The sequence below is a fragment of the Mustela nivalis genome, assembly GCF_964662115.1.
Source record: "Mustela nivalis genome assembly, chromosome: 14".
Classification (NCBI taxonomy): domain Eukaryota; kingdom Metazoa; phylum Chordata; class Mammalia; order Carnivora; family Mustelidae; genus Mustela; species Mustela nivalis.
In genome coordinates, this window is record NC_139033.1 from 67,786,323 (window position 1) to 67,807,279 (window position 20,957).

Genomic DNA, 20,957 nt, shown 5'->3' on the forward strand with positions numbered 1-20,957 from the left:
CAAAATGGTCTGGAAAGCTTGTTTGATTTGGGGTGATCTAAATTCTCCCTCACAGTTTTCACTGTGGAATTTTAAGATATTGACAGCCTACGAGATTTTGGGGATGCACTGAGCAAGATTCCCAGTGTCTGCTGCATGGGAGAATCACCTGGGAGCTTGTAAAAAAAATCCCCGTGCTTAGGCCACCACCCCCACAGTCGCCTTTAGTCCCCAGACACCTGTCACAGCAGTTAAAGCTGCTTAGATGGCTCCAACATGCAGTCAAATTGGAGAGCTAGTAGCCTCAGGTGTGAGAGCAGACTGCTCCTTCCTACTTCACACCTGTAGCCACGGCCCCCAGTTCCCAGGGAGCGGTGATTGTAAGAATTCCAGAAGGTGCACTGAAAGTGCTCAGACATGGCTGGCGAAGGGGGCTATCCAATAGAGGATAGTTATTGTCATTATTGATAAAATTCATAAGATCCAAAAGCTTAAGACAAAGGGAGAAAGAGAAAAGCTTAAAAAAAAAGCCTAAAGACTACAAGTACAGCTATTATTTTTCGAACACAGTATCATTTATTTTTATATCCCTGAGCTAAAGTTGGCATTTTATTTAAAACCCCAAACTTGGGACACCTGGGTAGCTCAGTGAGTTAAGCCTCTGCCTTCAGCTCAGGTCCTGATTCCAGCATCCCTGCTCAGTGGAGAGTCCATTTCTTCCTCTCCCTCTGCCCCTCCCCCTGCTCGTGCTCATGCCCTCTCTCAAATAAATAAATTAATTAATTAAACTTTTTTTAAAAAGGACTCATGCTTATTCTAGTTTTTCTTGTTTTGTTTTGTTTTAAATATCATCGTGGTTCTCCAGAGCAGCATCACATTCACCTGCACTGAACTGAGGTAGAAGGAATAAACCCAGGCTAACTGCACGTCTCGCTACAAAGGCCAGGTTTGCCCCAGCTGTGGTAGATCCTCTCAGAGCCCATCATACAGGTTAAAGCCCTAGAGCAGATCCCTCAAAGGGGATCTGAGGAGAAAATTAAAGGTGTCGTTGCCTTCTGGCGCCCAGGGACTTTGTGGGAAGATTGGTGAGATGCCAGTTTCCTCTTTCCTTGTCTGTCTGCCTTTTGTCCTCTTGGTCCCAGTCCCCTCTCCGCAGTCCTAAGTGTTTTGAGGCCAACCTGGAGCTCTGGGTCCGCTCTGTGGTGGGCCTGGGGGTCTGGTGCAGCTCAGGCGGGGACACAAACAAGGAGAGGCAGGTGGGAAGATGGGATTGCGTGTCTGTGTTTGCAATCATGAATATGAGCTGGTGAGAAGTGGAATTAGGGCGAAAGTGATAATAAAATGATTAAGACCTGGCTGATTTTGCTTAGTCATGCTCTGGACTGAACTAGTCCTTTAGGCTTATCACAGATCTAACTATTTAGGACAAGCAAGTGGGGTGAGGTCTGAGGGCCAATCTGACAGAAGACGCCAAAGCCTTTCCTTTTACCAGGCTCATCTTTGAAAGCCTTGGAAGAGCTTCTGCCTGATTACCCCTATTGCTTGCCTGCTCTCCCTTCCAGCACAGGCCATAGCTCCAAGCATGAAGCCCCAGTTTCGAGGCCACATTGTCCTCGGCTAGAGAACTAATGCTGGCTGATCCCTGCTCACACTCGCTTTCTGGCTTTGCTGGGTGGGCTACCTTGGAACCCTCCCACCGGTGACTGCTGGCCGGGAAGGGTTGGGAAAGGGTTTGCAGGCAGAGGGTAGGAGATAATCTTCTTAAAACCAGCCCCCCAGGGTGCCTAGGTGGCTCAGTGGGTTAAAACTCTGCCTTCAGCTCAGGTCCTGATCTCAGGGTCCTGGGATGGAGCCCCGCAGCCCGCTCTCTGCTCAGCGGGGAGCCTCCTTCTCCCTCTGCCTCTCTGCCTACTTGTAATTTCTGTCAAATAAATAAATAAAATCTTAAAAAACAAAAACAAAAAGCCAGCCCCCACGGCGCTGTCAAGCACCAGCTCCTCCATCTTCCTGTGAACGAGAAGGGGTTTGTTTATGGCGCTAGTTTCCTTCTGCACAGTTTTAATTTCATTATAGGAATCCATATACCTTGGCTCAGAGCCCGCTGTTAAAGCGGAAGTAACCAGCGAGTCTCAGGCACGCCCTGGACCCTAAGCAGAACACTGCAAGTGAATTTTAAACCCATAGAAGCAATTAATCCACCTACCAGGGCCTTCTAAGATGTCTCTTCGCCCTGCCTCCTGCCGGGGGTTGAGAGAGGAGGCCAGAAGAGGTGGAAGACTCCACCAACTTAACTAAAAAGTGGCCGCCGTGTCCTCACAGCCGTCTGCTAGCACCGGCACCCTCGGCCTCCGGATAACCCTGCAGGTCAGGCCCCCCGGAGGCCCCGCAAGGCGAGCTGGTGTCCGTGTCTCGTGTCTCGGCCCGCGACCCCACACTGCCGGGGTTCGGAACTCACCCGTGTTGATCTCCCCCTCATCATACACGTCCACCTCCAGGAGCCTGATGAGCATGCGGAAGAGGATCCTAAGGAACTGCAGGTAGGAGCCGGTCTTCCCCACCTGAGGGAAGCGGGGTTTTTCTTAGTTGGGGAGGGGGAGGGGTGGAGAGCCGAGATTTCACACCTGGGCTCCTGGATCTCTCCTGCCCCTGCGGCCCGAGCGAAGACCTCCTGGCTCTGGGTCATTCCCACCCCCGCCCCCACCCGCACCCCCGCTCGCGCGGCTCCCCGGCTCCCTTCCTCCTTGGGGGCCGCGGGCCTACCTGAGGGGGGCCGGTCAGCAGCAGCCGCCGGGGGTGGCAGGTGCGGGCGCCCGAGGCGGGGTCCGGCTGGTTGCTGAAGTCGGCGTGGTGCTGTCGCGCCGAGGTCCACTGCCGGTAGTAGAGGGACTGCTCCTCGCTGCTCATGTCCTTGTGCAGCAGCGGCCGCAGGGAGCTCACCCAGGCCACGTCAGCGTGCGGCAGCAGCGAGGAGGACGCGGGCGGCTTGCCTCCTCGCGGGGAGCCCAGCAGGCTGTAGGCCGCCTTCGATAAGATCACGATCGGGGGCAGGGTGGCGTGCAGGCCCCCGCAGCCCTGGGGCGCCTGCCCGGGCCACGCTAGGGCCCGGGGACCCGAGGAGGAGGAGGACGACGAGGACGGCTTGGAGGTGGTGCTGCTGGCCATCTGGGGGCCCAGGGAATCACACTCCTGCTTCAGGGTCTCCCCAGCTCCAGCTGTGCCCGTGGAGACCCCTTCATCCAGCCCCATACTGTTGGCTGGGCTCTGGAAGCCGGGGGTCAGCGACAGCTTCTGGGACTTGTCGGCGGTGCTGGAAGAGCTCACCCCGTTCTCCATGATGGAGCCTGGAAGAGCACGCCATACCCTCCATCAGCAGGGCTTGCAATTTATTCCTTGGCTCCTCCCTGCGTGCGCGGTAGGCTAGACTGACTTTCTGCCCGAGGGCTGTGGCCTCTCTAGTCCCAGATGCTGCTTCCTCTGCTGGCTTCCTTGGGCCCAGAGTGCTCCGGTCGCCCTGGGAGTAAGTATACCCCCAGGTATAATTACCTAGAGCTCCTTTCCTAAATCCTACCCCCATTTTTGTAAATGACATAATGTTATTAAACTCTCCTCAGTGACCTCATTTGGATATGCCTCCTGATTCATTCCAGACCCTGACCAATACAGGCTCCAAGTTCCAGTCCTGCCCCAGGGCATCTGCCACCTGCTGGGGTCCAAGGGTCTCACACTTCTGCTTGTGGAGAAGTTCCCCAGGCTGTAGCCACTTCCATGGATGCCCAAACCAGCGTGGGGAAAGTCTCCGTGTGAGAAAGGTTGTGAGGCACAATCTACACTCAATGGTCTTGCTTTCATCTATGCACCTGGTCAATTCACTTCAAATATGTCTTCCCCTCTGATGGGTCAGCCACTCTTGCATTTGTGGACAAACCAAAAGCTCATACGTTCAGGCCTGATGGCCTTCTCTGAGCTCAGACTGGTGCTGCTAGGCATGTCTGTCACATCCCAACCTCAGGGGATCCCAGAGGACAGCCAGGAACCGGACGCTCTTGCAACCAGGTTGCTCCACTTGCTCATCTGACTTTTGTGTCCTTCCATCTTATACAAGAGCCTGCTTCCCACCCCCCCCCCCCCCAGCCTTGAGCTTTAGAGCCTGCACACTTTGGGCAGTGAGCTTTCCCAAGGACCCCTGAAGTCAGCCCAAGGCTGAGGGATGTGTGCTCAGTGGTGGGAGCACAGGCAGGTCAGGTTGTCCCCAGAGGGAGGGAAGCTAAACAGCAGAAGGCAAGCCATGACCTTTGTGCCAGTATGGGAGCAAGGCTAAGGTTATGTGAGCCTTGGGGGCAGCTCTGGAAGTGCAGGGAAGGGGGGGGTCTGATTAAAAAGCCCCAGTAAGGAGGTGAACACTCCCTCACTTCTCCCTTGCTGATGCTGGTATCCAGAAACTCCCAGATGTGATAGTTCCCCTTCCCTTCTGTTACTCCTCACTATCCCCCAAACCTCTGGGGAGCCTGAGTTGGCGGGGGCGGGGGGTGTAGAGAAAGGTACAGTCCTGACCCCTGGCTAAGGCAAGCAGCTCGGCACACCCAGTAGAACAGTTTTCATGCTCTTCCAGGCTGAGGGTCCCTATCAACACAGACAGCCCCACAGATGACTGCCTCTTCAATTCTCATAGCCATTTGACAGCAGCTTCCAGGATGAACAGACACACTAAGGCTGCTTTCTACTTGAAATTTTATGTGTGTCTGCTTGTATGTGTTACGATGATGGAAAAGGGGGGATGTGGGAAAGAAGAATGTTCAGGTGATCTCTAGTTGTGGGGTTTTCATTTTTATTTTATTTATTTATTCATTTATTTTAAAGACTTTCTTTGAGGGAGAGAGAGTTTGCACACACGCTGGGGTGGGGGGGGCAGAGGGAGAAGCAGCTCCCACTGAGCAGGGAGCCTAATGCGGGGCTCAGCCCCAGGACTCTGGGATCATGACCTGAGCCAAAGGCAGATATGTAGCCAACTGAGCCACCCAGGTGCCCCTATTTATTTATTGTTAGAAGTAATCTTCACCCCCCATGTGGGGCTCAAACTCACAACCCCAAGATCAAGAGTCTCATGCTCTATTAACTGAGCCAGCTGGGCACCCTGGAGTTTTGATTTTTTTTTTTAAAAGATTTTATTTATTTATTTGACAGATCACAAGCAGGCAGAGGCAGAGAGGCAGGCAGAGAGAGAGAGGAGGAAGCAGACTCCCCGCTGAGCAGAGAGCCTAATTCGGGACTTGATCCCAGGACCCTGAAATCATGACCTGAGCCAAAAGCAGAGGCTTAACCCACTGAGCCACCCAGGCGCCCCTGGAGTTTTTATTTTTAACCTCTTCTCTATCCTTTGTTACATTCTCCAAGTTTTCTATGTTGAGTTTTATTACTTTCCTAATGAGAAAAAAAATGGAAACTGCTGCATTTACTGTAATATAATTTATCAGAAGACAGTTCATGCCAGGCACGGCCAGAGGCCCTTTCAGTGACCCTCCAGGAGAGGGGCTGGCAGGTTGCATGGTGGGTCAGCACAGCCAGTGACCCCAGAGTAGCCTTTGGTCTACCAACACTTGCCATTAATTGCTTATAAAAGTCATTCATTCATTTATTCATTCACTCACTCATTCATTCATGCAAACACTATGCCAAACACAAACTTAACAGCTTTCAGATCTAGAAGGAAAAGAAGGCTTCTGTGCAAATATCAGATGTATAATACCCCTGAGGTGATTAAAGGTGGAAAGGACTAGGGAAAATAGTGCCTGCTGGGGTTGGTAAAATTTATTTATTATACTTAGCTCATTACCAAACTCTTCATTAAATGTTTGCCCAGAGAAGTATTTTGTGGCAGTTCAAGTGTTAGGTTTTCCAAGTACCTCTCCTGGAGAACTGAGGTCTGAACAGGATGCCGGAGTCAAGGAAGGCTCCTCTGACATGAGTGCGGGGTGTGAGTCATGCCTCCCCACCCCCTCCCTCCCATCCCCCCGCCCCCCTGCAGAGAGAAAAGGAAGCACTGACCTGAGGTTCCAGTGACAGCACTACTGTTGCTCTGTGGCCTCTCCAGGTCGATCAGCAGCTCATCAGCGTCATTCTCGCTGGCGGTGGCTCTTTCCTGCTCCTTCCCGCTAAGGTCCAGGGCAACAGCGGGGCCCCGGATGACCTCTTTTGAGACGTAGCAGCATGCCAGACCCACCTCCTGCTCCAAGGCTGTGCGAGTTAAGTAGCTTGAGTCGATGAGCCGCAGGTCACAGTACTTCAAAGACCTGCACATAAGTCAGGGTGTCTTGGGTGAGTCCATCTGGCCTGGACTCAAACCTCAGCTTTGTCATTTCCTTGCTGTTATGACCTCACACTAGCCGCTTCCTTTCTCCAAGGATAAAACAGAACAACAGCGCCTGGCTCACGGGCTTGTTGTGAGAGTGTGTGGATGACGCAGGGAAGGCGTTTGCAGCAATGCCTGACCCACTGGCAGCATGCGGCTCATGCTGTCTTTATTGCCATTGCTACCTTCTCGTCCTCAGGCCCTGGGCCCTTCAGAACTTGGGAACAGCAGATGAAGAGACACTTCATCCAAATAAAACGATCCCAGTTTGGGGCAGATTTTTTTTTCCTCCCTGCCCCTCTGGCAGCCCTGCTTTGATGAGGAAACACTTCTCACTGCGGCTACCTTCCATTCCCCCAAATGCTGGGCAATCTCTGGAAAGTCAAAAGAAAGAGGCAAGGAAGTGTGTGTGTCTTTTCCCTCTGAAGAAAGCGATTCTCTTCCTCCTTGCCCAATGAGTGAAATGGCTAAGTGTCAGCCAAGTTTTAGCCATTGGCTCAGCCGGGCAACTAATGAAAAATGAGAACTGACCGTTCGCGTCCTACCTGGGAAATGTTTCTCCAAGAGGATCTTTGCCAGTTAATATCACGATACAAGGCAGACCTTCTAAATCTTGGTATGTCCGGGGGGTCCACTCTTCTGGTTCATTTCCTCTCCAGGTCTGTAGAAAGGGACCCATATGATAAAATTAAAACCCCTTAGTTAAGTTTCCACTTCTTAAAAGGTTTCTAGGTGCAGATTTTTTATGCCTTTGTGCTTCCAAATGACTTCTAGTGTGTGTGTGTGCGTGTGTGTGTGCGCGCGCACTCCCAAATACTAAATTGCTCTTAAAAAGCATAATAAAGCACTCTGGAAGAATGTGGCCTTCAGTTTTATCTCAGTAGGATAATACAGGAGATCTTGGTGTACATCACACAGTAGCACACAGGCCAAAGACACATACAATATGAACGACCTTGGATAAACTACCTGACTCAAGGCTCTCAAATATACTTTTTTCATGTAAGGGACAGACTTCTGAAACAGACTGACTGAAAAAGATAATTTCAGTTATGAATGACTAATAAAAGCATCTCAACAAAACTCCATAAAAACAGACATTTTCATCAAGAAAATCATGAAGTTAGCTACCCTTGATGGTTATTTCCTCTCTTTCTCTCTATATTGATTTTCAAAATAAGCGACAAGTAATTGGCTTGGGGCTCTCAAAAGTCTTTCTCAAGAAGGCTAAAAATATAAACAAATCTGGATCAATTAAAACAACCACAACAACCCTGCCCCTTACTTAGAAGAGTAAGGCAATTAGTTTATGGTTTCACAAATAACCTATGAAGCAGCACCTTCTGATATAGATTAACACATATGTACATTATGTATATCTTTAATAAATGGAACGCCAATCGGTGAGAAGAAAAAAAAAATCCCACCAACTTGAAAGATGTTCAAAAGTGAAAAGATCTTACAGATTTTTATATTTTAGAGCAGAAAGAAAATAGGCTGTGTCTTAAGTAGATGAGGTGGTTTCTACTACTTTTACAAAGTGTCTAGCATTTAACTATGCTCATAACAGCTTTCCAGGAGGAGTTATTATAAGAAATAAATGGACACTTCTGGTAATGCTTTAGAGAACAAAGAGTAAGAGATGTTAAGTAATGCATACACTTCATTTTTAAAAAAAGATTTTATTTATTTATTTGACAGAGATCACAGGTAGGCAGAGAGGCAGACAGAGAGAGAGGAAGGGAAGCAGGTTCCCTGCTGAGCAGAGAGCCCAATGCGGGGCTCAATCCCAGGACCCTGGGATCATGACCTGAGCCAAAGGCAGTGGCTTTAATCCATTGAGCCACCAGGCGCCCCAACACTTCATTTTAAAATAGACAGGTACTTCTTTTGCTAAACACAAAATGGGATAAAAAGAAATCTAATAGGCAAGAAAAAAATGTAATAAGGTTTGATTAATGATTTGTTGGTGTCTAGATAAAATAGCCTTTAAAAATAAATATACCCACAATTACTCAAATAAAATATACATAATTTATAAAGTGGGAAGCACCTTAACCTTGGTTTTTTTTTTTTTAACTTTTTTTTAAATCATATATTTATATACCAAAGGGAAATCAGTGGATCTATATAGCTGTCACAATTTTGAGAGACTTTTTTTTTTTTTGTCTTTGAAAATCAATCTATCCAGGTACCTGAGTGGCTCAGTGGGTTAAACATCTGACTCTTGATTTCAGTTCAGTCTTGATCTCAGGGTTGTGAGTTCAAGCCCTGCATTAGGGTCCATGCTGGGTGTGGAACCTACTTTATTATTTATTTATTTTTTTAAATAAAGATTTTATTTATTTATTTGACAGAGAGAGATCACAAGCAGGCAGAGGCAGGCAGAGAGAGAGGAGGAAGCAGGCTCCCCGCTGAGCAGAGAGCCTGGTGCAGGGCCTGGATCCCAGGACCCTGAGATCATGACCTGAGCCAAAAGCAGCGGCTTAACCCACTGAGCCACCCAGGCACCCCTGGAACCTACTTAAAAAAAAAATCTATCAAAATATTTTTTAGGGACGCCTGGGTGGCTCAGTGGGTTAAGCCGCTGCTTTCGGCTCAGGTCATGATCCCAGGGTCCTTGGATTGAGCCCTGCATCGGGCTCCTTGCTCAGCGAGGAGCCTGCTTCTCTCTCTGCCTGCTGTTCTCCATGTTTGTGCTTTCTCTCTCTCTCACTCACTATTTCTCTCTGTCAAATAAACACATAAAATCTTTTAAAAATATATTATTTAAATATTAGAAGAAAGGTACCTACAAAAATTTGATTTTCCATACATTGTCATGTCAAAGTGAATATAATAACACTTTGATTTAGAGTAAACAATTTTAGGAACAGGAATAATTTTACTCATATAATCTTTGCATTGGTCTCATAATGTCCCTGACGCTGAGGCTCTCCTTGGATGGATTTTATCTCCTAGAAACCATCCACTGGTCATGGTTCTACAAATGATGAGGTCGTTATAATGACGGGATAAGAGATATTATGTTTTACTCTATGAAAAGATTTATTTTTCAAAGGTTATTAAGGAAATCTTGCTTTTACTCTTGACTAATCAGAGCTAGCCAAACCACTACAACACACTTTCCGTCCCTCTGCTACTTCTGATGAAGGATGGTTGCAGTTCTTTGACGGGCTGACCATGCCCTCAGGATTTCACTGAAGAGCCTTTAAAACAACACAAAAGACTGGGTGGGCACTGAGTTGAAAAAAATATGGGACTCAAGGCTGAGGAAATTTGATCAAAACCTCATAGGCCCTCTGGAGGAACTGATTTATTTCGATTTAAGTCTTGTATCCTTCCAGAATGCTTGTCATGACTTTTATGTGATAATTAGAGGGAACCACAAAAATAAGGCCATCCAATGGAAGAAGAGGCAGAGGATTTTACCCAGGCCTACAGATAAAAGGCACACCTACCCACCCATGCCATCCTTACAGTGGTGAGGGAGGCTGGTAACTTAGAAATAAACACATGAAGGGGCGCCTGGATAGCTCCGTTGGTTAAGCATTTGACTCTTGATTTTGGCTTAGGTTGAGATCTATGGGTTGTGGGATCAAGCTCTAGGTCGCTTTCTGCGCTCAGTGAGGAGTCTGCTTGAGGACTCTCTCTCTCGCCCTCTCCTTCTGCCCCTCCCCTGGCTCGTGGTCTCTCTTTCTCTCTCAAATAAATAAGTTAATCTTAAAAAAAAAAAAAAAGAAAGAAAGAAAAAGAAATAAACCTGTGAAGCAGAAACCACCTGGCAAGTGTCAGTCTTGCTTAGGATATGAACATTTCTACGGGATTTCATATTTTTACTTCCACACCATGGAGAAAGGATGGATTGATGTGACCCACTGGTTTTGACAGTATGGAAATCTCTTTTGTGCGCCCGGTGCCTGGCAGCTACTCATACAAACTGAGAATCTGAGAATGACTGGACCCCGCCTTCATGTATGGCACGCTCTCAGAAGAGTGCTTACAGAACTACTGCTGTCTAAAGGCCCTGAAGCTGATTTTGATGTGCTAGCAGCCAGTTAGGACTCTTGATCTCAGGGCTGTGGGTTCAAGCCCCACACAGGGTGTAGAGATTATTTATGGAAGTTAAATAACAACAAAAAAGAACCTCGGGTCTTTGTGGTTTTTAGCCAATGGCCCAGAAGGGTGGATTATTTAGGACCTGCTGATTTATGCTGATTCAGTGATTGGTACTTCTGAAGACTCTCAAGAAATGAGCTCAACTAGGGGTGGCTATACTTGATCAGGGTCATGGAGACCCAAAGAAGATTCTGCAGCCTCACATCCTCTTCAGCCATCTCCCTGCAGATTATTTGCCTTTCCATTAGTATCATTCAAATAGTCTCAAGACATACGTCTCAATGAATTATACTGTAAGAAGAGTTTTAGGACCCTCACGTGTTACTCATCTTAGAAATCTCGCAGTTATGCGGTCTGTAACTATCAATAAAAATTGTGAACATGATATCTACGTGTGAAATATAAATGTTTCAACTTCCACTAAATATAGGGTTTTTATTTTTAGACAGATTTATTTGTTCCAGCTGCTCCTCAAGATAATATATTTTGTTTGCATTTTGGATTATTCAATTTAGGTTAAGCTAATAGAATACAATAAAAAGGTTTATGTTTGGAAAACGCTTTATGAACACTGAATAACATCCTCATATTAGAGCTCTCTGAGATCATACAGTCCAACTCTCTCATTTTGCAGGTAGGAAACTGCAGCCCGGGGTGAAAATGAAAATTGCCCAAGGCTATGTGCTTTCTTTTCATAGAATTTGTGCCAAGCTAGATTTTTCTTTTCTTTCTTTTTTTAAAAAAATATTTTATTTATTTGTGTGTGTGAGAGAGAGAGAGCACAAGTAGGGGGAGCAGCAGATAGAGGGAGAAGCAGGCTCCCCACTGAGCAAGGAGCCCAACATGGGACTAGATCCCAGGACCCAGGGATCATAACCTGAGCTGAAGGCAGATGCTTAACTAACTGAGCCACCCAGGCATCCCAAACTACATTTTTCTTAACTCGGTTTAGCTCAGTATTTAGTGTGCAGGGTACAGATACCATGCTGGTCTAGCTCAGACATATACTACTTGCCTGGTATCGTACTCACATACATGTGGTTATTTTATTAAATGCTTCCTAATGGCTAGGACAGATTGGATTATAAAAGTCTCCAGAAAAACCTAAGCAGGGCATAAAGTAGGGAGTTAGGTGAGTTGATTTAGGAAGTCTGCTGACCTCCTCCATGCCTACCAGGAGGGGTTTAGGAGAAGCGGTTCCACCAGCCATGGGAACCTGTGCTCAGGCTCTAATCCTCCTGCAGCAGCCTTGGAGAAGTCAGACCAGCAAGCCTCAGGGCTGGCGGACAAAGCGAGTTCAATGAAGCAACAAGGGGTTGAAGAGTCCATGGGCAAGAGGGTGGGGAATAGCTCTATGTGCGTACTAAAGATGGAACAGAATCCTTTACCTACCGACTCTAGACCTGAGCGCACAGGCTAGGTAGACAGAAAAGAATTAGTGAACTGAAGTCACTTAAAGGCGAACCCACAGAGGTCTGGGAAAACAACTTACCTTTCTTTCTGAGAAAACAGATGGCCGTGGGCTAGTTGCATCTTGACCAAGGTCAATAAACATGGGGTCAAATTGGGTCATCTCATTTTTGCACCTGCAGTTGGAGAGCATGGAAGACCAACTGCAGGCACATGCTAAAAAAGGGGGTTTGACAGAATCTTAATAAACCGGCCCCAGGGAGGGAACTGTACACGTCTCTTGGTTTAGGCTTAACACTGTCACGAAGATCAAATCAACACAAGTGCAAAACTCTACTAAACTCAGGCCTCTGAGCCACCTACGTGGGGTTCCTAGAAAACAGAAACAAATGGTATTTCAAAGGAGAGGTGTCCGACCATTGCTAACCTTTAATCGTGCCACAAAGTGCGTTGCGACACTGAGTTCAGAGGCAGGGTTCCCGAGGATGATCTCGAAGCGGTACTGCAGCCCCAGCTTGTCGCGCACCTCCTGCAGCCGCTCCTTGGCCAACATCGCCAGCTGCACGGAGGGCACCCTGATAATGAGCATGTGTCCCCTCCCACTTCTGGTTTTTCCCGGGGAGCTGATGAGGTCATCCATAATGCTGAGTGTTTCCGGGGTGCTGTGGTCTCGGAGCGACGCCATGGTGGTGAGAGCCATCAGAGCCTCTGAGTACTGCTGGATGAGAAGGTAGCAGCGGACAACCATGCTGTGCAGCCTGGGGTACCTTCAACAGAACACAGGGAGCTAGGACTTGGGCAGCAGGACCAGCTGGGACAGCAAGGTCTTTGTGGGAGGAATGCAGACCTGGCATGGTGGGAAGGAGTTACTGCTCAGTGGTGGGCTGGAGCTGTAGTAGGACCTTGGAGCCCACATCGCTAGAAGGAAAAGTGGAGCTTTAAATGCCTGTGAGTCAGAAACTGTTGGGATAGGTACAGCAAGTTAAAGAGAGTTAGAGATGCTCTAGCGACCCTAGCTTCTCTGAGTGTGGTCTGTGGTCCAGGAGCAGTACCACCTGGGAGCTTGTTAGAAATACCAAACTCCCCCACCCCAGACATCTGAATCAGAACTCACAGTCTGACAAGATCCCCAGGTGATTTTTATGCACATTAACTTTTGAGAAGCACTGATCTGGTCAGGTTATTTGTTGACAGAGTCATAACGGATCATCCCCGGACCCTAACCTCTTGTTGGTGGCACTGAGTTAGTATGGTGGTGTTGTCAGCTTATTCCTCTGATACTTAAGACTACAGTAAAGAAAATTGAGACATTAGGATCATGTTTGCCAAGTATCAGACATAAAAAGAATCATTATTATTACTAGTAATTACTAATTTGAGGGTAATCCCACAGATGGCAGTAACTGTATCTTCCCATACAATGTGCCTTGGGGCAGAAGAAAACTTGGAGCTGACTGGAGAAATAGCACCCCCTAGTGGCGAAGCCTCCTATCACCAGAGCCCTGCTTAATTAAGGGAACCTGGCAAAGAGGGGTGTCCTTGCCTCATCCCAACACCCACTGGTACTCCACCCCCACCCCGACTGGACTGCCAAGTAAGAGGATCACTTTGTTCAAATTGGCACTTTTTACAGCTACAGAGCAGGCAGAAACTTTATTTATGAATTATTTCTGAGCTATTCCTCAGAAAGCCAGGTCTGTTGGCAAAGTGAGTACAAATGGGCAAAGAGGACCCCTTTGCAGGCACAAGGAGGTGCTGGTCAAGAAAAGAGGTGTTGGCAAAATGAGGATGAGCCTGTGAACTTTCTTTCTGGTTGCCAGCTGGTAGCACAGGCAGCCACCTAGCAGCTGGGCAGGCCATGGGGTGGTTTGCCTTTGTTCCACTTTAAAATTCTATTTAAAGTAGAACAAGTGGTCTGCCAGCCTTGCACAGAAAAGCCCTGGGTCAAATACCAGTTAGGGTCATCAAATGAATAGCGTGGTTTTGAAATACTTCAGAGCTGGAAAGGACCGTGGATGCCCTCCCCTTCCTACCAGAAGGAGAATTAAGCAGCTGACAGAAATCTGGCTACTGGCCCAAGACCATGCCACCAGTCAGGGACAGAGCTGGGTCTAGAATCACTCGTCTCTGATAATGTCTCCTTACATTGCAAGGATTTAGTAGTTTGGGGAAAAGTGAAGAAATCCTCCAGTTTACTCAACCCTGGGCCAGTTCTTCAAACACTCAATAAATCACAGCTGTTATTAGCTTCAGTGACTGAGCTGGAAGAAGTGAGCACACAAGATCCATGTTTAAGGCTTCGTGGTTTTGGATGGACCAGATAGGTAAGCCAAAGTTAGAACCCATGGTAACTTTGATCTATAGGCCTTTAGATCTCACACTCTGAAAGAAGTCTGAATTTAGACGTGAACAGTCTTCACAACCTGGTCGGTTTGCACTGAACTATAATTGTTATTTTGTAAGTATTACCGAAGTTGTAAGAGAAGTTGACAGGACTGACTCTGAGTGATGCTCTCGGAAGGGAGGGTACGTTCCAAGCTGGTGGCTGCAGCAGCTGGGTGGGAAACACTTAAAAGGGAGACTCATGGGATGATTTTGGAAATGTAAGATCACATGTGCTGTAGAAGGATTAATGTCACAGTGTCAGTTAAATCTTCTTAAATCCAGCAGCTGCAAAAATATAAAACCCTGCTCTGAGGCTGCTCTTTTCGTTGGTACAACGTAATAACTCACTGGTAGGCTCCCCCCACCCGCCCTCATTTTTAAATTTCTCTTTCTTTTTTCTTAGCAAAGTTATAGAACAGGGTAGTAAAAAGGTGGCTTGTGATTAATTTGAAGAACAAGAGCTACTAAAAATTAGAATGTGCCTCATCAAAAAGAGTCCACCTGCCCCCATCATTGAAGGTCAGACAGACTACTGCAGCGCGGGCCAGAGGGACCCTCTACCAGGTTACATAAATTCTAATGTCTCTGTGACACTTCAAGTCTATGATTCAAGATCAGAGAGAAAAAATAGGAAAACCCTTTACTCTTCTGGAGTTTGACCAGGACTTGGGGGAAAAAAGAAAGCAGAGGAGGCAAAAAAGTCATGATCTTTAACTCCCAAGGTCAGGGACTGGAGGAGGCTCATTAGGAGCTGAACTCACTTCAAAGATTTAATTGTTCCTACTTTTCTCCAGTCTGCACTCTAAATCTCTCGTAGTAAAGATCAGTTTTTACTGAGTCATCTAAGGGTACTTGACTGTGGTGGATAGAAGGGAAAAGAGAAAAATGAAGAAGTGTAAGGCGTACGGTGGAGGAGGCCACAGCTCAGAGAAATGGTCTGTAATCAGCAAATCCCTCTGTCCATCTAATCCCTGGTCATAGCAGTAAAGCATGCTTGGGAGATGATTCAGAGCATGGCAAGTGGTTCTAAGTCCCACCCTAGGTTGCTAGTTTCCTTTGTTCGTCTCGGATGATCACAGAAAACCTACACCAGTAAAAGGTCATCTTAGGAGAGGCTATTTTCACTCTGCCTTTGCATGTCATCTGCACAGCAGGGGCTCCACGAAACTCCCTGTGACAGTGACACAAGAGACTTTTGGCTATTTTAGACACACAAGTACAGCTAAAGTAAAAGCTGAAGGTCCTTACCTTTCCAAGAGCGTGTTCACCATTTTTTCAAAAGTCTCATCACATCTCAGAAGGGGGCTTGTGATTCCCCACTGTAGAGACTTACTGTATTCATTCAGGCCAAAATACAGCTTCTCCTGGCAGCTCATGTCCTCCTGATTCAAAATAGAGCCAAACCCAGTGAGGAGAGGATACAATGTGTCTTGTTTTCTAGGGGTTGGGTGGTTGGGGAGGGGGTTTGGAAATCCCTGCAATATGTTATTTGCTGGAAGGTTAAAAAATTGTGAAGAAACAAGTGGGACTACATCAAACTAAAAATCGTCTACATAGCAAAAGAAGCTTCAATAAAATGGAAAGACAACATGTAGTATAGGAGAAATATTTGCAAATCATGCATCTGATAAGGGATTAATATCCCAAATATGTTTCTAAAAAACTCACATAACTCAGCAGCAAAACCCTCAAACAATCAAAAATGGGCTGAGGAACTGAATAGACATTTTTGTTAAGAAGACATACAAATGGCCAACAGGTATATGAACACTAATCATCAGGGAAATGCAAATCAGAGTAAGGATCTAATGTACAAGATGGTGACTATGTTACCTAATGGGATGTCACCTAAACGCCTGTTAATTTTTTTTTTTTTTTTTTAGTAACCTCTAGGCACTATGTGAACTTGAATTCATGACCCCAAGATCAGGAGTCACATGCTCCAATGACTGAGCCAGCCAGGTGCCCACGTCACACTTGTTGGCACGACTGCTATCAAAAGGAAGAATGATAGCAAATGTTGGCAAGGATGTGGAGAAAAGTGAACCCTCATGCTTCGTTGGTGGCAGTGTGAATTGGTACAGCCACTGTGGGAAACAATATGGAGGTCCCTCAAAAAAATTAAAAGTTGATCCAGGAATTCCACTTCTGGGTATTTTATTCAAAGGAAAGGAAAATGGATATAGAAGCGATAAATGCACTCCCATGTTCAATGAGCATTATTCACAACAGCGAGGATATGGAAGCAGCCACGTACGTGTCTGTCAGCGGATGAATGGATAAAGAAGATATAGTATGTATATGTCCACATGATGGAATATTATTCAGCCATGAGAAAGAAGGAAGTCCTGCCATTTGTGGCAACATAGGTAGAACTTGAGGATATTATGCTAAGTGAAATAGAGAGAGAAAGACAGATAGTACATGGTTTCACTCATGAGGAATCTTTAAAAAAATCGTCAAACTCATAGAAGCAGAGAGTAGAAGAGTAGTTGCCAGGGGCGGGGGTTGGGGGATGGCGGGAGTGGGAGTGGGGAAAGTGTGGGGGGAGGGAATAGGAAGAGGTTGGTAAAGGGTACAAACTGTCTACTATAAGATGAATAAGGTCTGAAGGTCTAATGTATAATATGTTGACTATAGTTGTGAACACTATAATATATAATTGACATTTGCTAAGAGAGTCAAAATGAAATATCCTCACCAAAATATATATATATAACACACACACATATAATATATATTTTACATATATATATATATATATATATACATATATATATATGAGATGATGGGTGTGTCAATTAACTAGAAGGGAAGAGTCCTTTCAGATCATCACAATGTACACTTTAAATATCTTACAATTTTACAACGACAAAAAAAGAATGAGATCTTGGAAGCAAAATAAGAGAGAGGGACAGGCAAATCAAGAAACAGACTCTTTATAGAGAACAAACTGATGGTTATTGGAGAAGAGGTGGGTGGAGGGGCGGGGGAAATAGGTGATGGGGATTAAGGAATGCACTAGTGGTGATGAGGACAGGGCGATTTATGAAAGTGTTAAATCATTATATTGTATACCCGAAACTAATATAACACTGTATGTTCACTAACTGGAGTGAAAATAAAAACTTAAAAAAAAAAAAAAACAAGAAAATAATGAGTTTTTGCCATTTGCAACCACATAGATGGAACTAGAGGCTATAAGGCTGAGATAAGTCACACAAAGAAAGACAAATGCCATATGATTCCACTGACATGTGGGATCTAAAAAAACCAAAATAAATGAACAAAGAAACAAAGAGAAACAAAAAGCAGACTGTTAACGATAGAGAGCAAAAATAAACACATCAAGTAAGCAAGCGAACTGGTGGTTGCCAGAGGGGAGGGGGATGGAAAGATGGATGAAGTAGATAAAAGGGATTAAGAGGTACAAACTTCCAGTTACAAAATACCTAAGTCACAGGGATGAAAAAGCACAATATAGGGAATATACTCAATAATCTTGTAATAATGTCGTTTGGTAACAGATGGTGACTACACTTATCATGGTGAACAGTGAGTAATGAATAGAATTGTTGAATCATTACTTTATCCATCTGAAACGAACATAACACCATATGTTAATTATACTTCAATTAAAAATACACAAAAAATAACTATTGAAATATTTTAAAAATGGAATCTATACCTTTCTGCCTTCCTAAGCAGAATTCACTGTATTTATTCTCCTTCTTGATGACTCAGACATCACTACGAAATGAATAACTATTTTGGGATATGACACAAAGTTTCCCTCAGAGGATCCTGAGTTGTGTGACATGCTGTCCTTAAACATAAATAGCTCCAGAATATTAAGTAAGCTTTTTGAGTTCATGTACTCATTTTTTTTTCAAGCTTTCTTTCTTCTTTTCTACATTAATTTTTCCCAGTCATGCCTCCTACCTGTCACGTGTCCTATGTGTTTTAGTCTTACTTTTATTTGTAATTATGTATTGACATTTTCCTTTAAACACTCTCTAACTCATTTCATAAAGGTAATATAGTAGCTTCAATAAAGTAAGCAATCAGAGGAAGAAGAAGCAAGGGCAAGAGATGTAAGATTGGGCCAGGCATGTAGCTTGTGCTCTCAAAAATGCACACAAGATGTTTTTGTACATTTTGTTTCTGAGCTTTTTTAGTAACTCAGAAAAACAGATAAGCAACTGTGTGGTTTATAACAGAAAATAAAGCACTGTTTAATTGCCACTTTTAGTTTCTCTGTGGCCCCCCAGACCAGTTATTCCTGGTTGTTGGAACAGGATCTTATTTGAGAATAAATGCGCCAGAGGACCAAAGTATGTCCTTGTACACAGTGAAGCTTTAGGGCACACACTGAGTGGCATCTGTTTTGAAGGCCTCGAAGCCTTTTTTTATTTGCTCCCTTCCTTCTGGATAATTGTGTCAAATAAGTCATTTCAGGATGGAAAAAAAAAAAGCCATTCATTAGAGTTTCTGTCCTTATCTGGACTGCTGGCACAGAGTCAGTGGAAATGACTTCTCTTTTGTGCCTGCTGTCTTCACTTTCCTTCTCATGCTTGGTCCTGCTTCTTTGGGAAAATATAAAATCCTACTCCAGGCCTGTTGTTTTTCCCTGATGCAGCATTTTAATTCACTGGGCAGGATGCATCCACCTGTCCTCAATTTAGTTTCTCTTTCTCAGCAAAGTTATGGTGGGGGGGTGGTTATTAAACAGATAACCTGTAACCAACTGGAGCCAGTATTTTCTTTATTAATCAATAAAGATTTTATAGATTAAGAATGAGATATACTAAAAATAAGAATTAGACGCGAATAGTTTCCCCAATCTGTTAAGTCTGCATTAAACTGTAACTGCAGTCTTCCAAGTATTATAAACCTTGTAATAGATGTCAGTGGGACCACCCTTTAAAATACATTTTACAGGGGTGCCTGGGTGGCTCAGTCATTGGGTGTCTGCCTCTGGCTCGGTCATGATCCCGGGATCCTGGGATCAAGTCCCACATGAGGACCCCTGCTTGGCGGGGCAAGGGCCCGCTTCTCCCTCTTCTTCTGCTTGTATTCCCTCTCTCACTGTGTCTCTCTGTGTCAAATAAATGAATAAAATCTTTTTTTAAAAGATTTTAAATCTTTTAAAAAAAGATTTTATTCATTTATTTGAGAGAGAATGAGTGAGACAGAGCATGAAAGAGGAGAAGGTCAGAGGGAGAATCGGACTCCCCAAGGAGCTGGGAGCCCGATGCGGGACTCGATCCTGGAAGTTCGGGATCATGACCTGAGCTGAAGGCAGTCGCTCAACCAACAGAGCCACCCAGGCACCCAAATGAATAAAATCTTTTAAAGAATAAAAAAATAAAAATGTGTTTTACAAAGCTCTGAATGATGTTACTTGAAAGAAACAGGGTATTCCAAGAATCACAAATTGTACTGAATCCTTTCGTTTTTTGGGAAAATGTCCCTTCTCCCACAAAAACAAAAAAAACAAAAAACCCCTCCTCCCAAAGTCCTACCCTCCCAGGTCCCCTCACCCACAGCTCTCCCTGTCCTCTCCCCGCTGTCCTTGCTTCTCACCAGCCAAATGCTTGGCTCCCTGGAAGGTCACCAAAGATGCCTGAGGCCAAATCCAGCGGCCTGTACCTGTCAGTCCTTGGCCACAGCCCTCTTGGCAGTTCTGTTCATTACCTTCCTCAATGATTTTACCCACACCAGCTGCTTCAGTGTCCACTGAAACTCTTGACGAAATATTCCAAATCTACATCAAAAATCCCCAGTAGAGGGGCGCCTGGGTGGCTCACTGGATTAAAGCCTCTGCCTTCAGCTCAGGTCATGATCCCAGGGTCCTGGGATCGAGCCCCGCATCGGGCTCTCTGCTCGGTGGCGAACCTGCTTCTCTCCTCTCACTCTGCCTGCCTCTCTGCCTACTTGTGATCTCTGTCTGTCAAATAAATAAATAAATAAATAAATAAATAAATAAATAATTAATTAAAAAAAAAAATCCCCAGTAGAAACTCCAAATTTGCATTTACATCCATGCACTCCTCAGCTTTAATTCATTCAAAGACCACCTCCTTTGCCCTCCACAGATCACTCTTCCCCTTGAACGTGGTTCCAACTAAAGGCATCACCTCAAAGAGATCTCCGACTGTTCCTTCTTCCCCAATTAAAAAATCCTTGAAAATTCGCCGTTTCTCCCATACTTTTTCTGGCTAGGACCATGGTTTATGTATTTGTTAATTTGAATCTGAATTATCAGAAAAGCCAGATGACTGCTCTCCCCATGTTTAATTGCTTTGACTTAACCTCTACCCTGAATGATCTGCTTTAAAAGGCAGCCTCTCAGTATCTCGATATCTCGTAGAACTGAACATATGCTTTCAGTCCCACATAGACACCCAACAAGAATACATACCTGGGTCTAAAATTTACATTACTAGAATGTTAAATAATGTCAGTACTTGAAATAAATGAATGGGATGGATAAGTGAATTGTGGTGGTCACCCAGTGTAATCTTTTATGACTCATGAAAAATAGAGAAAAATCTCACATGCTGAGCAAAAGAAATGACATACAAAAGAGTGCATACTGCATGATTCCATTTATATCAAGTTCAAACCTGGGCAAACGAAACCTCTGGGGTAAGAGGCCAGAGGAGTGTCAGCCTTTTGTGGGAAGTGCCCGTTTTCCAGGCTAGTGGTAATGTTC

The 20,957-nt window shown here is 45.2% G+C and overlaps 1 protein-coding gene across 12 annotated transcripts in view; it reads right to left on the reverse strand.

Annotated features, from left to right (window-relative positions):
• The window catches only part of GREB1L (GREB1 like retinoic acid receptor coactivator), a 269,790-nt gene that overhangs the window by 22,080 nt on the left and 226,753 nt on the right, over positions 1-20,957 (reverse strand). For all 12 annotated transcript variants that reach the window (XM_082698725.1, XM_082698732.1, XM_082698731.1 and 9 more), the window contains 6 exons: positions 15,488-15,621; positions 12,282-12,621; positions 6,871-6,986; positions 6,022-6,266; positions 2,740-3,320; positions 2,435-2,537 (listed from right to left, as the gene is read on the reverse strand). In XM_082698725.1, coding sequence (XP_082554851.1) covers positions 2,435-2,537; positions 2,740-3,320; positions 6,022-6,266; positions 6,871-6,986; positions 12,282-12,621; positions 15,488-15,621 — 1,519 coding nt within the window. The remainder of the gene's footprint in view (positions 1-2,434; positions 2,538-2,739; positions 3,321-6,021; positions 6,267-6,870; positions 6,987-12,281; positions 12,622-15,487; positions 15,622-20,957) is intronic.